Genomic DNA, 17,616 nt, shown 5'->3' on the forward strand with positions numbered 1-17,616 from the left:
TTTTATTCTGTTTCATCAAGTATCATACTGCCCAAAAAAAACAGTCTTTCCCAGCATCTGTCCCTAATTAAACCCAGAAAGGTTACACTTAAGGCTTCTTATTCTGTGTTCCTTCAAATGCTCACAAGTTATCAGATCGACTGGGAGTTTTGAAGCTGCACTGGCACAGCTTCAGGACCCTTTTCATGCTAATTTCCTACTTCATGCAGGACTCCTTCCAAATTAATCCACTTTGTAAAAGTTGATGATTTTTGGAAGCAAACACCTCAAATGACTCATAATTTAAATGGAATGATATAATTGTCTTTACTTTGATAATGATCATGAATGCTAATGAAACAGTGCTCATGCTCATTGATCATTTCAAACTGCAGATATATCTTTCTTGAACTGGACTCTGCAAGTGGAGAGTTAAATAAACATTTAGACATGCCTGCAGGCAGAAACCAGTTTGTCCCCATTCCTGTCTAATTTGTCCAGATTTAATTTGGTGATCAATATCTCCTCCAAGTTTTCCACTGTACTGTTATCATGCATCCATCCATAACATATACATGGTAAACTGTTAATGGGAGTTGAGAGAGCAGCTCTTGGGGATTCACTTAATTTCCGCCTCGTTCACACTAGTCAGGTCCTAACACCATTAATCATATAGGTGACACCGGGAGAAGTCCCGCTCATGGCCGTGCTTGTGTGATCATTTCTTTGGAGCTGCGTGCATAAATATGTGTCTGTGTGTAAAGAAACAGGCGACCTTTCTCACTCCCTCCAATGATCCCTTCCAAGCACATCAGCACACGGAAGACTTAATTGGTTTTCAATAGTAAATCTCAGGAGGGTCACTAAAGAAAATGTCTGATTCTTAATGCTGCTGCCCCAGAAACCACAGAGCTTGAACCAACTATTTCCTGTCCGAAAGACCAGAGCAAATGAGATTCACTTTATTCTTCTCGCTTATTTGTGTTTCTCCGCTGAGTGATGACTGAGTAGACCAAGTTGGGATCTGAGAACTTGCGTACTTCTCTTTCTTGAATGATTTCACTTTCTGTTGTTTTTTTTTCTCAGGAAGTTATCTTACACTTTTTTTTACATCCATTTGTTTCGTTAGACAAGCCCACTTCCACTCACTTCCATTCTGGACACCACATGGTTTGGAAGCTGACAGACTGCAGTTTCTGTTTAATAAGTGTAACACTTACCAGAGATGCTGACAACACTCTCTTGAAAAAAAACATGTCCACTTAACAAGTATTCTGGCCCGTGCACTTTTAAAATCAAATTTTCCTAAAAGGAAATGAAAATTCTGCCAGGATTAACCAGCTCAATTTCCTTTGTCTTCGTTATGCCATCTTTTTGCTGCATTTCATCCCTTTTCAAAATCTATCTTTTGTTAATATTCAGTAATAAGGCAAGCAATTGACATCAGGAAATCCCCACTTGGACCAGAAATATCTTCAGTGAAGGCATTCTGCATAAAACAGGTGTAATTATTTCATCCCACTGTGTACTGTAATTTACTGCAATTATGCGAACATTTCTCCAAGTGTAGCGACCGTGCTCAAAGGCCTATTGTTACATTCTGCAATGTAGAAAGCAGAACTGGCTGGGATTCAGCTCGAGTAGGATATGACAGCCCGGCAACACTGGTCGGTTTTTTAAAGGGGCTAAAGATACCTCTAGTGTCTGTAGATATTATGATGGGAGCAAAAGAAGAAGTCGGGTGATGCTCTGCCAAGTGATATAATATGTTCACCGTTGTCTTGATCTGGTTGAAATTCTTTTTATATTTTTTAAGTGCTTGAAGATCAAATCATCTCTAAATTATATGTTTGCATGACAAATAGCCACAAATAGAATGGTCAAAGATGCCATATTGACATTGATTGACTCACAACGTCAACTTGAAGCCTCGTTTTGTTCTGCTACTGTTGGCCCTGTTGAAGTTGCTGCATTACACATTAATGCAAATATACACTTCCTCTATCTGTTTTCAAATAAAAGCTGTCTAGTGTTTCAGTAGACAGAAACCTTTCATTTCTTAACAAGGTGTTTATTGTGAAACATTTTCAGGAACCTGTTGCAATTTAAATCGGACAATAATACTTCAGATAAGTAATCCAGGACAACCGCTGAAAATAGCCTGATTATGCTGTTGACAAAATTAAAGCAGTAGAAATATACATTATTGACTATTTTATGTAAACTTGCCACCACAGTGATTACATCACCGAAGGAACAGAAAAACATCTGTGTGTCACAGGGGTGCTATTGTACTTCAGAAAATAGCACCACACCCCTGGTCACGTACGTAACACAATTCATGTAACAAGTGTACTTTTTCCTAAAGTTTTGGTGCTATATTGCAACTCTCACTTTATCCACATGTGTTTATTAGCCTAATGGTACCAGATCCAAATTCACTGCATGAATACATAGGGGTAGAGGTGTTCTTTTGGGGATTGTTTCTAGTTGTTGCATCCTGATGGTCATTGAATTTTGAAACTATTTGAGCAGCCTTTAACCAATAACCACAGCCTTGCTGTGCCAAGTGCTCCCGTGTATATTGATGATATTTATAAGGTGTCTTTAGGACATTTTTCCAGACACAGTCATAGTAAAATGAGGAAGCTGTAATCACGTCCACCATGGCAGCATGTTTCATATGCTCTAATTCAGGGTGGAAGAAGATGAGTCTGATTGAATTTGGCTGTAATATTCTATCTTGGACTGGTAGACTGTCAATGTTGGAAAAGACAACAGCATTGTGTTTTTGGCCTGCCTGTTGTGCAACAATGTGTTACGGTACAGTAAACAGTTATATGTGTTTTTTTCTATAGAATAATATCTCTGTAAATTGTTGTTCATTTTCTGAAATGTTACAAATTGTCTTTTAGGTTTGCTCACATTCATCATACACTAGATTAAGACAATGTCCTCAAAGTTTGATTTGGCTGTCAGTTGTCGAGCTTCTCAAGTGAAAAAGAGGAGTGACTAATGCAATTTTCATCCAGAACACTTCCAGCTCATTTCCATAACTTGTTCAGTGGCTTCTCCTGAAACAAAAGCAGACAGTGATTTTGGTAAAATATGAGGATTGTACTGTTTCTCTGTCTTTTCTGTCTCCTACAGAAATAAATAGTGCCATTAGATGCAGATTACAAGTCAAAGGTTTCTTCTGTTTTGGATTGTCTGTCTTGTTAACTATCAGCAGGCATGTCGAGACATCTCCCGGTCTGCTGTTTCAAACCAAGATTGGCCAATTAAGCTTTGGTGCTATAGGTGTCTGTTGTGTCTGCCAGAGAACAACCATTGACTGATAATCATCTTTTATCAAAGGGCATCAAACAGAATCAAAATTAGTCGGTCTGGTTCCACATGTAGTCTAGATTTCTACCATCATGTGTGTCATTACCACCGTGGAGTCCTGAAATGTTCCCACATCCCTGTTAACTGAGACATAGACCATAGGATTAAACGGCCACTTGAATACTGTCAAATATCCAAAGGCTTGTTTAAACACTGAGTAAGTCTTTGTTGGCAGATCAGTGGAGCACACAGATGCCTTACCAAATGGGGCATGATGCGAGGGTGGTAGGTGGCTGGTTGGTTGGTGGCTGGCATGGCCTGGTCTGGCAGATGGTCTGGGGAAGTCAGGACAGCAGGCTCTCTGTGTCATAGCGGAGCTAATGATGGCAAAAGACTAAATGATTACTACAGACAAAGTATAAATCACAATTATCACAGCACAGAGCTCACCAAGGATGTTCAATGTTTGCTGAGGGATTCGGAGGCCCAAATAGGGTTATTTATGCACAAAATGATGACATCTAGTAAGTTCTGCTCTCCATGTGGGGAACATTAGTGTTTGCCCTGGCTCGAACAGTATGTGGCTAAACAACTGTTGCCATCTTTTTTTGCAAAAAGGCCCGAATGACCCAGCATGCTGGATCACGTACCCCTGAAGCTTCTCACTTTCATAGGAAGTGAAATAGTGCCACTGATTTCACAGAAAAATAATGAGCTTTGATGTTACGAACAGACTGACATGACAATATAGTGTTGTAGAATATAAAAAATGAAAGATGTACTGTACCTTAAAGGTAATTAAGAACAAATGCATTTTTTGTGAAGTCACAGTAGGATTTAATTTGAAATTTAAAGACACAGAAATGAAACAAATAAATGCTCCTACTTCTTCTCCCATGTCCTCTTCACTGTTTGTTTTTTCCTTGTAACAGGTGCATGACAAATATTACTTTTTAAAAAATATATCTACATATCAAAATCCCTCTTTGTCTTCCTATGAAACCATCATTCAAAATGTCAAATTTCTTTGCAGAACGCTGGTAAATCATTTTGTGTGTCTTTAATAAATAGTTTTATTTTATAGGCAGGTACAGTACACTTCATAATAAACTGTAGGGAATGGAGTTTATTATTGCACAACTGCTGTGCGTCATTCATGTTAAGCCTAACAAATCGGCACAAAGTCTGTGTGATGAATAAAGCCAGATATGTTTGTACATCTACGTCCCCCAATAAACCTGATAGGTTCTGGTCAGAATTATTAAAGATCTTGGGGCTGGAACTGGTCGGCGTCCTCTACGCAGCAAGGGCACAGCTCTAGCGGTCGTTTTTGTTAAGATGGAAGGAAAAAGTGGGTGTAAAGAAAATAAATGCAAGAATGGGAACAGCTAAAGGGAGAGGACATATGTGGCATCCGTACAGTAGCTGCAGTGGCAGAGCATCTACAGCCCGAAGGCTGGACTGTGCCAACAGGGACTCGTATTAATTATTTACTCCTGGACCCCGTTTGTGGACATTTCCCCTGCGAGGCCTCTCGCTATGGGGCTCCTGACTCATGGCGGGCCCCTAGCAGGGTGCCAGAGGGAGGACTTTAGTCTGGATATGGCTCTTTTTCCAAACAGCCTGATGTACTGTGAGGCTTTGCAGGCAACTCTGAGGAAAACAGATTACATTTTTCTTTTTTTAAGTCATCTTACTTCATGAACACAGCCATTTTCTGTTGTTTATGTTTGTACACAGTTACTAACACCCATAACTGAACTGTAATTCCTTCACCTTTCTAAGATTTCAGGGTCATTTCGTCAAAGGAGCAGGTGCAAATTCTGTTTCTAGCTCAAGGAGGCACCAAAAACACAGATCCTGGTTTCACCAGTCTCCTGGCTGTTTTTGCTCCACCATGTCTATTTTTGCCCCAACTATGTTTTTTAGTCTTTGTGTGGGCGTACGTGCATCTGCGCCTTCTTGGATGCCAGGGCACATGCCTGTGTCATTCCATGTTAGGTATCATATGAGCTGATTGCTGTTAGCATTTCTCTGCATTCACAGTAGTCTGCCCACAGTAAATTAGAGCTTCTGTAGACTGCAGGATAATTACCGTAGTTATGTACCTGCCAGCTTCTGGCGCCCGGGAGCTGTTTTTAGTGCCACCCTTGATGGAGTGCTGCTTGATGGACGGCTTGAACAGAATGGGGTTCATCCACCTCACAAACTGATGGGAATGAGTCAAAGAGAGTGGGTGGAAGTAATGACCAGAATACCTGAATAGATGGAGGAAGTACTTTTAAATAGCACAACAGGATAATGGCAAGCAGAATTACAAACTTTGTCAAAGAGTTTTACGCTCGTTACTTTGGAAGAAAAAGTATCAAGTTGGCATTTTACCATGAGTTTATTCTCGCTTTTTTTAAAAAAATTTTTTTACTGTATGGCTGTTTTCCAAAGGATGTACATCCCTTAGTACACTCACATAAAGTACTCTTACATGTTAGTACACTCACTTGTGTGGTACTTGAATTTTAGGAGGGTAGTGTAGTGTCAAATTACACACTACTGTTCTGCACTTCCCTAAAATGACTGTAGCATTGGAATGCGTCACCCGTCAAAGTATCTACCAGCTTTGATTATTTTACCCTGAAATGAACGTGTTTTTGTGCCCTTTGTTTAACAGACACAATAAACACACAGGTGGCTCCTGTGCAACAGTAGTATTATGGTACTGAGTGAAATATAAACACTTTTACTTCCTCCACTGCTGCTGTTTGAAAATACTTTATGTTGGTGGTCAAACCAAGATGACGACCGTTCAGTTACATCAGTGTCCATCGTTTAACACACAGCTTATTGGGTCGTTTTGAGTACTTTTATACTTGAGAGTGTGAACGCATGTACTGTATGCACTCAAAATAGCAAGTGTGAGTCTGTAAGTTCACCTTTTGGAACACATCCTCAGTGCCATTTTATTTCCTCCTAAAAACATTTTTTTTTCAGGTAACTGATTGAGTGGTCTTATTTGTTTGTTTGTTTGACAATTGTTTTGTCACGATTCTTAAATTTAACTAGGTTAGACTCAGTCAGAATAAAATCGCTGAAAAACATGTAACGTAAACTTTTTTTCTTGTAATTGAAATCTTGGATTGTTTTCCTGTTTCTAAAATCTCTCAACTTTCTTTTTGGCAGTATAATTTCATTATACAACATCCCACTTTACCAAATACTTCAACCAAGTGAGCTGTCTTGTTTGATCTGATTGCCGGCTCAGCTATTTGAATCCCGTGCAAATCAATTTTTTTTCCCGTGCTCGTTCTAATGAGAATTGCTGAGCTTGTGATTCACAGCATGTGATTATTTTTTTTTCTCCTGCTGGAGTTTGTGCGTTGTATCTGAGGTCAGCTCCCTCCTGTCTGTGCCTTTACCTTCCCGTCTGCCCAATGTGAGCTCAGCCAGCCAGAGGAAGAGAGCATGCCAGGTAGACTACTTCCACCTCATCAAGCTTGGCCCTTGCCCCTTCTGTCTCTCCGCCTTTCCTTTACAATGATTCACACACAGCATGAGTCGTCCTCTTGCCTCTTTTTCTGTTTAGTCTCTCTCACTCCTTCAAAGCCCCCCAAACACTGACCTACCACTGGATGCTCACAAGATCCCATGTCCACACACACACACACACACACACACCAGTGTTTAAACACATGTAAAATGTCGGACCTCATTTTACTGCTGTAAACAGAACGTGTGTCTTTGTAACAGATTATGATGCAGGTTGCGTTCCCGGGAACTCAGGAGCAGAAGGAGTCTGTGTGACAGAGATGTGACTGGTCTCCTCTGTAAAATTATCTTTGCGTCCTGCCCTCCAAGATTTTATTGCCTCTCTTAGTTTAAACTGGCAGTCTGCTCCCCTGCAGGTCCCTTCAGTCCTTTGATAATCAAACATCTGTTCTAAGAGTTTGGTTTTGTGGCGTGTCCAGGTGTTGAGGTAAGTTCTGATTGGGTTTCTGTGAACATGTAAAGAATTAAACAGCTGTTAAAACAGCCTCTGTATAATGAAGTCAGTATGTAGAGAGTGAGTACAGTGACATCCTCCTTGAAGCTTATGGCTGCTACTTTTTGTTTCTGTGCCAATCAATCTTCTCTTTTAGGGATGCTATTTTATTTTCAACACTAATGTCTGCCTTTTCTAGTAATATTTATTGGTAAAAAAGAATACTGAGTAAATACTAGCTTCTAAACTCTGCAGTCCGGCCTCTCTTCTATGTGTATTTTAAGACCAATAAGCAAGTCCAGATGCAAAATAGCAGAACAGGGAACAGAAAAGTAGGAGTCCTTGAAAAGTACTTAAATCTTTAAACAAACACATTCAGCGGTTGTAATCACCATTCATTTGACATTTAAAAAAATGTCACTTGCCACTTTTTCACAATTTTGTTTTGCTTTGCAAAAATATATTGCTTTGCAATGTTAGTGTGAGAGTAGTGGAGTCAAGTGCAGGGTGTAAGAGTGGAGAGCGTATAGAAGCCACTCTGTTCCACTAGTTAAGGTTTTTATTCACATAAATACACTTGTATTTTATTTTGTGTAAAGTTTTATTTCACCTCTAAAGTTTTGTTCTCATCATAATATTTACTCTGTGTTGGGTTTTCATATAATCCGAACTGACATGGCCGCTCCTCATATGCCTCTCATGCTACAATGACGCCAGAGCAAAGCACATTTCTCTGCAAGATTGTTCAATTTCCTCCCCATTTCTGCAGGATTATTCTCTTCAAAGCCCTGCAGTCATCATGTGCAGTCAATACAGATTCTTTTCTTATTTGTTGTTTGAAAAAGATTGCGGCCATGTTGACCTTAAAAAGAAAAAAAACATTTTTTTATAGCATGCCAGACTGTCAGAGATCATTTCAAAAGTGTGAAATAATTGTATATCTTTTATAAACCAGAGAAGGCGTTTCAATGACAATATGGTTACTGATGATATTTGTTTGTAAGTGGTGCACATACAAGCACTAAAACAGAAACATATAGATACACATGTACTCCAGCTGAGGAGATGAGTTGCGTTTGAATCGGTAAGAACTCCTCTGTGGCCGATTTCTTTGTGACCATGTCTGTCGGCTAACAGTGAAATCAGATGATTTCGCTATAGAGGGGGCTGTGATTTGCAGTTAAATGCTTGTCAGGCATTCCTTATGTTTGCAGTGAAAAGCCTGAATGAAATGTCAAGAGTTTCTCCATTTGAGGTGAGTTTCTGCCATTTTCTGGACAAGGCTCCAGGCACAGCTCTCAACAGCTGTCAGACATTGGTAGTTTTGTTCCACTTAAACACTGTGATAGTGAGCAGGTGACTTTTGTCTTCCTTTCAAACGTCTTTAAAATCTCTTCTGTTGGTTTATGCAGTGTTTCTAGACCACAATCCTTCATTCTTGGTTTTATTATTAAATCACCTTCCAAGAATTCAATATCACATGAAGAAAAAACACATATATTGTCATGTGTGTCTTAATATTGGATATAAATGTGGGAAACAGAAGCTGCAGATGGTCTCCTCCCCAAACTTGTCAGGAGGGTTACTCCTGCATTTGTGAGATTTCAATAAATTGTTTCATTCCGAGTGTAATAAAGATTCGTTCTACAAAATTATAAAAGTTTCTGGAACGATACATCAGACATACCTCGACTTCTGAATTTCTTTTGAACACATTTTTGTCTGGAGTCCAGGTGCCTTGCAGGTATCGTGAAAGTTTGACGGGAGTCTCGCTGTGCAGCAGAGTGAAGGCTGATCACTAAGAACAATTAGTGTAGTCCAGGATTTGCGTATCCATGATCAAATGAGAACTATAGTGTTTGTGTAACTGCTCTTATCAAAAATAAATGTTTCACTTTCCAATTCATGCTGGCGATGCTCAGTTCCGGTGTGTGTCATGAAATGATTCGCGCTGGGTGTAAATGTTAGACCACTTCCCCGAGACATGGAAATGAGCGGCTGTCAGCACAAGTTATTGTGCTGGCATTTTGGAAAATGGCGTGATAGCTGCCCTCCGTCTCCCCTCTGTCTCCCCTCCGTCCAGCCCTCCGTCCACCCCTCCGTCTCTCGTTTCATGTCTCACTGCTTCGAGGGTTAATGAAATGCCCCTGTTGAAGAGCTGGAATGAGGGATTGTTAAGTCCGCATGAGCTTTCAACCTCCTCCCACGCGTTTCCTCAACCTCTGCCTCGACGCATGAGCACCAGCGACGCATCAACGCATCAACGCTGGCAAATGTATTCGAGCAGAGAGCTTCTGATGAGCTAAAGCTTTACTCTAATCAGGATGTGATTTTTGTTATTCTAATTCCCTTCTTAGTCGTTATACCCCTCAATCAAACACAGAAGGGGGAAATATTTAGCTTAAGAAGGTTAACTCCTTAACATAATGCAATTTAAATGGCTTTTACAAACTGTTCACTGGTGCTTCACTGATGGACAGTAGACAATATCATAAACAAGTTAGCCCGGTGGCTTGAAGGAAAACATTAAATATAATTTTAAGAAATTGCCATGATTTTGGCACATGTAGTCAGGAGCAAGGTGTTTTGTGAGTGTACACACACACACACACACACACACACACACACACACACACACACACACACACACACACACACACACACACACACACACACACACACACACACACACACACACACACACAAAGCCAAATGTGTGCATGCTCAGTTCTGTACTGTGGTCAGTGATGCATCACCTGACAGATGACTGATGAAGCACTGACCTTTTACTCCCGGCCTTGTGGGCAATTCTCCGCCTCATGAAACTGTGGTGGTCTGCCTCCTCTGACACTTGAGTGCTCAAATGAATTATGACCATGTGGGAGAATCATAAAAAAAAAAAAAAAAGAAGCAGATGAGGAAGCGCCTTGCAGATTGAGGGGATGAGAGCGTGATGCAGATAGCAACAGGAAAGAGTAAGATGGATACACCAGAATATTTAAAAAAAAGACTCCCTGTTGACTCCCTCTGTGATTCCCTCGTATCTCATCCTCTCCTGGTTCTCATTCTCAGTCTGGGGAACGTGTTTACAATACAGTTGTTTGAGAGAGGTTTATCTGTGTCTTATTCTCCGGCTGCAGACAGTGGACTGTATAGTGGCTTAGTTTCACTCGGAGCTAGGAAAGTTAATACAGTCACACTGAGGAAGTTTAAAATATGAAAGTTCAGAGCTGTAATGGGACTAAAGAGTTCTCTCGTACTTATATGAAAGGCGGCTAGCGTTGAGGCTGAACCAAACAGACTGTTTGATCATCCGAAAAAAGCTGTAAAGTTGAACTACATGCTGTCCCTGTGTAGCAGAAATGATTCATACTGTAGTTCCCCACTGTGAGGGTGTGAAGTGTAAGGTTTCTTTGTTGGTGTCTTTGTTTGTGTGTATGAATGTGTTTGTGTGCAGCTTCTGTAATCCATTAGCTGCAGATCTATATAAAACTGTGTTTAGGTTGCTTACATTTTTTTAATCACAGCCATCCTGATGGTTCAACATTCATATACATTGTGTTTTGTAAGATTTTGTTATTTTGACCCATGCAGCCTGTACAGCTGATCCTCCATGATACAGTACCACTGTGTAAGAGGAGATAAAGGAAGTCCTACATCTACAGTGTGTATCTGTGTGTCTTGTGTGTCTGCAATCTGAGGTATCTGCGTGATCGAGGAATGTGCTGTCTATGTGTTCGCGACTACACGTGTGTCGGCGAGTGCACATGAATGCGCATGGGTGATAAGGAGGGCTGTTTGCAAGAAACGAAAAAGACAGGGCTCTTTCTTCTAATGGGATCCATGTTTCAGTGCTTTCCGTCCGTGTAAGTTATGATGTGGTTAATGTTTAAAACATGCCCAGCAGATGCAGCGTGACCCTCTTAAATAAATGACTGTATTGCCAGGAGAGGGAGTCGTCTTAGGATTAGCTTTGCTCAGGGTGAAATGCTCTGTGGACTCTGTGACTCACGCTGGCTGATAAACAAGGACGCACATGTAACAGCAAGTGTAGGCACACACACACACACACACACACACACACACACACACACACACACACACACCCTTAACAACAATGACATGAAGGCAACTGACTCAAGGCATATCAGCATCCAGCAATAACTAGATATCTTGTGGCGCACATGTAAATTACAAAACACGCATCTGCGCAAAATTTGTGAGGCAGAGTTAACATATCACCCCCAACCTGATATCGCATCATTTACTTCCAAAAGCCCGAGGCTTTTTAAAGGCCCACCAGCAGCATCTTGCCGCTCTGTTAGTTAACAAGGCTAGCCAGCAGCAGGAGAACGGTTGCCCTGCTCCTGAACCGGCAGTACTGCTCTGCAGTGTCATGGCTCCACACGTTGAGATGTGCTGCTCTCTTGGATTTACAACTTTCAAGCTCATTAATCCATAATTGTTAGAGGACACGATGAGAGATTAATGAGCAAGTGTGAGGTCAGATGGGATTATTCATAGACGATAAGGATGATATCTGACTGTTTGCACTAATTTCCAAATACCAAATGCACCTTAAAAAAAAAATCTGGCAATATTTGGTAACACTTTACAATATGGGTAAATTAATGCCATAATAAGCATTAACTAACAGTTAATCAGCAGTTAACTAATCTATAAATAATAATGTATTAATTGTGTTAATGCTTACTAAGATATTATTTATACATTGTTTAATAGTTTATAATGTTACTACTGACACAGTAAATACAGTAATAACCATTAACTAACAGTTGATCAACAGTTAACTAACAAGCAAATAATCATCAAATATTTATCACCATCTGCATTTCTTAAACATCTTTTTGTTGAACAAGTGCATGTGCTTTAAAAATGCTACGTGAACTGCCACGAACTGCATTGGCAGGGTCAGCTAAAGTGCAGCCATCCTCAAGACACCAACCTAAGTGGCTGTTTTTTTTCTCTCTCTCTCCCTTACACAACATTCTGTAAAGAGTGTGGGTCTTATGAGAGTTGGTACATTAAGAAGAAAGAAAAGGACCTTTCACACTTCTTATTTTGTAACCCAGCGGTAACTTCCTTGAATGAGGAGCTGTTCACTTATTAAAGCTGCTATCCTTGACGTCTAATTAATTATTTCAACCGTCTCATGTAGACATTTTTTAAGCAAAGCACTTCATAAAAGCATGAAATATTGCTTCTACTACTTGTCCAACATAAGAATCCGAGTATCACATTTCTACTTGTAATTTGGTGGGCAGTGATTTTAGTTTTTTTGATACAGTATATCTCATCATCAGACAACCTAAAGCCTCAACAAACACCACATGGTTGAAGAGGAAACTTTTACTTTGGGTCCCCTGCTGGCTGAATGGTTAATACCAAATACCTGCAGTGTCCATGGTTTGACTTCTGACCAGCGTCTGGCTCCCGTCTCTCTCTGCACAAACAATGATAAAAAGAAAAACTGAAATGAAAGCTCTTTTAGTAGTTGGGTGGCATGTGGGTAGGTAGTCGGGTCATCATCAATCATTCATATTGACATTTCCTCTGATCTCATGTTCTTGTGTGTATATTCATACACACACTTGCATGTGAATCTGTGAACTTGTGAACTTGTGTGTGTTGATCCGAGCCTGCCTGAGTACAGTCTTATGCATGTGTACTCAAATGTGGATGTGTGGATGTGTGTGTGTGTGTGTGTGTGTGTGTGTGTGTGTGTGTGTGTGTGTGTGTGTGTGTGTGTGTGTGTGTGTGTGTGTGTGTGTGTGTGTGTGTGTGTGTGTGTGTGTGTGTGTGTGTGTGTGTGTGTGTGTGTGTGTGTGTGTGTGTGTGTGTGTGACAGCCGAGCCTGCCTGAGTACAGTCTTATGCATGTGTACTCAAATGTGGATGTGTGTGTGTGTGTGTGTGTGTGTGTGTGTGTGTGTGTGTGTGTGTGTGTGTGTGTGTGTGTGTGTGTGTGTGTGTGTGTGTGTGTGTGTGTGTGTGTGCATTTCCGTGTGTGACTTTAGGCAGCCGAGCCTGCCTGAGTACAGTCTTATGCATGTGTACTCAAATGTGTGTGTGTGTGTGTGTGTGTGTGTGTGTGTGTGTGTGTGTGTGTGTGTGTGTGTGTGTGTGTGTGTGTGTGTGTGTGTGCATTTCCGTGTGTGACTTTAGGCAGGTGCGGTGCTGCAGATTTAATGACCTGAGGTGTCACTGACTTCCCTTTTGCAAATCTGAATCTCTTCCTCGTGCCCAGCAGAGTGTGACAGTTTGAGTGCTCGGCTGGTGACAGGTGGGGGCCTTGTGACAAACTCAGGCAGGAAGAGAAAGTCTGTGTATTTCCTCCTCCCGGCTGCAGATCCACCTGAATGTTAAGTGTCTGAGAGGAGTTATCATGCTGACACACTGCAGCTGCTAACATACAACATGAATCTCTGACTAAACACATCCTCATAGGCACGAATATACAGATACATGCCGCGCATTCACACGCGTGCGATTGTGTTATATAAAAGCTGAGCTCTCACAGTAAAAGTATGTTGTGAAACCCAAAAGCATCCTCTCTCGCCTGGATCGCACCATCGTCCCAAATCCCCTCCCACCCCCGACCCTTTGCCTTGTTTTGCTCTAAATCTCCAGTCTTTGTGGTAACTGGGACCTTAGGCATGCCTCTAATGGCTCTCACAATACACCAGCACAAATTACATTTCACTCACATGGCTAAAGCCCCGTCCTCTTCTTCCGTTGCTTTCTCCTTATGGCTCTTTTTCAGTTTCTCCTTATTTTCCTCTCCTCTCCTCTTTTGTTTGTTTCTCAGGCCAAACTCTTTTCCCAACATAACTACTGATGTGGGTGCAGCAAGTGCCGTAAGTGCCTGCAGCTCCCTCCCAAATCAGTGCTGCGCTGACTGCATACAAGGAGATGAGCTGTATGTTCAGCTAATGGGTACAATTTTATAAACCACATCAAATTGTATTGACGTTGAAGCGTATAATAAATGAAATATGCATCTTACTGTCATCTCGTCTTTTCTCAGAAGCCTTCCATCTTTGGCAGGCTGCCACAGCACTCCTCAAAGGCTGCTTTAGTCTTGTATGTTTTTGTAAATTGAAAGTGGCTTGTTATACTTTGACTGATGAGGCTGGTGGCATTCAGAATACAAAAGTCATCAGTGATGGATTCCCATTCAAGTCCAGCACACGTGTTCAATTGATTGGTGGTCAAGCCTAAGACCATGATGTCTCAAATGTCTGAAACGGAAAATGTGCAGTAGTTTTTGCTCCTAAAATTTAAGCAAAGTGTAATATTTTACAAAATCTAGCCACACAAACCTGTAAATACTTACATGAGAGTCAGGCCGACAGACAGACAGGCTGTCAGAAGGGAGAGATCCTTCAGTTTATTGCCTTAGAACATTTTTAGCGTGATAATAATGGGCGCCTCTAAGCCGTGCAATTTGATTCGGGGGCGTGAGGGACGTGTAGAGGACATTTATCAGCATGACACAGGACACAATGCTCTTTGTTTGATTGGTTAAATTAGTGGGAGCTCATTTGCTTTCACTGCAAAATCCTCTACAGGGCTTTTTGTTGTGTTAATTAAGCCAGAGCAACCATTTTGTATGCCACTTGCGTACTGGGTGGCGAGGGAGAAAAGAAGATCATTGCTATTCCTTTTCTTGCACCTCGGAGACGTCGTAGTTTGTTTTGTTTATGATTTGCACTAAATATGAGCTGATTAAATGTATATTTGTTCAAATTAGTTTGGTTTAGTTTTCCTCTGACGATTACCTCCACCGAATACAAAAGCTGGAGTTTTACTCTCTGTGTAAATTGGACTCTGGTCAGCACCCAATGATTTGTCACAACAGAGAACAGATGTACAACAACCTGCTGAATTTGTTGAATGATAAAGATTGTAGGAAGTTAACATTTTATTGAATAAAAAAAAAATGTGTCACTCAAGGTAAAAGACAACTTGTTCGCACACATTTGTGTAAGCATTTACAAGCAAGAGCAGAATCCCCATGGGATCTCTTCAGTTAAGTGAATCCACTTATGACTTTTATAGAAACACTGTGTGCTGTGATGTTATGGCCCGCTCACCGTGTATTGCTGTGTATTGGCTGCCCTTTTTAGCACCATCTTTATCAGTTAAGCTGAAAATGTGATGAGACAGGAGGATGTTTTCCAAACTAAAAACAAGCAGGAGAGAAAGGTTTGGAAACCACCAAGCTCTCAGGATTTGGAGAGCTGTCATGAGGTCATCAATAAATCATAAATAATGCCAGAAATCCCTTGCAGACAGTTTGTGAACTTACTTGACTTTGAAACATTAAAAGTATTGTTGGAAGTTTGCCAGTCATTCTTTTAATGTCAGCTCGACACCTCGAGCTATTTTAATTAGTCCACAAAGAGTACATCTCCTATCACAGTGCTGCTTAGCCCACCGTGTTTGCTGCTTTTATAGCCTCTAATGTGGGCAGGGAGATTCAGTGGAACTGCAGCCTCACACCTCACACCTCCTCACACCGTCTGTGTCAGAGTGCTGACCTCTCATTAATCAAGCAAATCAGCCGTCACACGAGGTGTGAACTCCAAAACGCTAGCAGGTCTTCTTTCACTTCAGAGCTTTCAGAGGGAGATTTTTTTCCATTGTGAAACAGCATCAAACCAGAATACCATGACATAGAGCAGCACTGCCTCTCACTTCCTCAAAAAAAAGCATTGCCTGTCTTTTTCCGTGGCCTGTTTCATGTCATTTGCTTTTCCAGTGAAGTGTTTTTATTCGCAGGTCTGGCCGTTCTGTTCCACCACAGTGTGTGTGAAGAGGGTCAGGATGCTGGCTTCACATCTTCGGAACTGATATTCATTGGTTTGTTCCGTTTGATCATTGTTAATGTCTTTGTTGTTGTCTTTGTGTTTCATCTTTCAGGAGGCCAAGCTGCGTGAGCTTCTGGATGTCAGCACGCTGGCGGGGAAGATGGAGAACAGGATGCTGACGGTGGTGAGCGGCACAGACATGGTCAATATCACCTACCTGAACTTCATGGCCTTCCAGGAGGAGACTGCGAAGGTAAGAAATTTGCAACAACAAAAACTATTTTGAATTGTATTTAAAAGAAGCTATTAAAAGGAATATATCTACTGTTTTTACAGTGAAAACTCTGTTCCTAAAATTCTAATATTTGTATGGCCTTAGGTGGTGTAGTTATGTCTGTATGCTTGAAAAAGCTGGAGATCCTAATGTCACAAAGGTTAATTGTGAAGGATGAAAACTGATGCATAACAATGATATGATCAGTATTTTTACTTTGAAGTCCCTGTTAAACTATCCTAAGTAAACCCTGAGTAAACTATCACTGTAACTGTGTTTTCTAGATTCAAATGGAAATTTTCAGCATAACCATATACATAGAAATAATATCTTAATTTATGGCTGACACAGCTACAGTAACAGAACCCAACATTTCAGCACTCAGCAGTTCTCAATGGGTTCTCCCCTGTGTGTGTGTGTGTGTGTGTGTGTGTGTGTGTGTGTGTGTGTGTGTGTGTGTGTGTGTGTGTGTGTGTGTGTGTGTGTGTGTGTGTGTGTGTGTGTTTTATTTACTGCAGGAATGGGCAGAAGAGCTGTTCAAACTGGCCTCTAACCTCTTGGTACAGAACATGTCCAGAGAGGCCTGCCTTGAAAAAGCGTATGTCATCCATGCACACAGGCACACACAATCTCACACACACACACACACACACACACACACACACACACACACACACACACACACACACACACACACACACACACACACACACACACACACACACACACACACACACACACACATAAACAGACAGTCTCACGCAAATGTAAATCCCCAGTCCCCAAGATACATTTGAAAATCCGGTCTGCTGGTAAAATAACCGACACTCACATCAGGTGTGTGCTGAATTTTATGTAAACATAAACAGCAGGAAAAATCAAATGAAAAGCATCTTCTGTAAAAGAGACGTGACTGATTATCAGAGTGCTCCCACTTCCATGTACATGCAGCAACTAGACTCAATTAGTGTTTTGCATGAAAAAGCATATGTTTATCATGCACAAAGTATACGAGAAACATACACAGAAACCTTTCTGCATACACCGAGGTGCATTTGGGCTGCAGTGTACACATACTGTACTCTACCAGGCAGCCTGAGGGTTTGAGTTTATGAGGGTCACTTCACCCCACAACAATGAGGAGGTAACAGAGAAAGCAGGAACAAAGGGGAAATATGTATTCGTTCATGAACCGCACTCACTTCCTGCATCTCAGTCGGCTTATCT

The 17,616-nt window shown here is 41.1% G+C and overlaps 1 protein-coding gene across 4 annotated transcripts in view; it reads left to right on the plus strand.

Moving 5' to 3' along the window:
- LOC138630099 (1-phosphatidylinositol 4,5-bisphosphate phosphodiesterase beta-1-like) overlaps window positions 1-17,616 on the plus strand; it is a 116,428-nt gene that overhangs the window by 45,565 nt on the left and 53,247 nt on the right. For all 4 annotated transcript variants that reach the window (XM_069714219.1, XM_069714216.1, XM_069714217.1 and 1 more), the window contains exons 4-5: window positions 16,228-16,368; window positions 16,908-16,987. In XM_069714219.1, coding sequence (XP_069570320.1) covers window positions 16,228-16,368; window positions 16,908-16,987 — 221 coding nt within the window. The remainder of the gene's footprint in view (window positions 1-16,227; window positions 16,369-16,907; window positions 16,988-17,616) is intronic.

The sequence above is a fragment of the Brachyistius frenatus genome, unplaced genomic scaffold (genome assembly GCF_029030835.1).
Source record: "Brachyistius frenatus isolate BFR_SWC_R1_liver_20210118 unplaced genomic scaffold, ASM2903083v1 Contig_128, whole genome shotgun sequence".
Lineage (NCBI taxonomy): Eukaryota > Metazoa > Chordata > Actinopteri > Embiotocidae > Brachyistius > Brachyistius frenatus.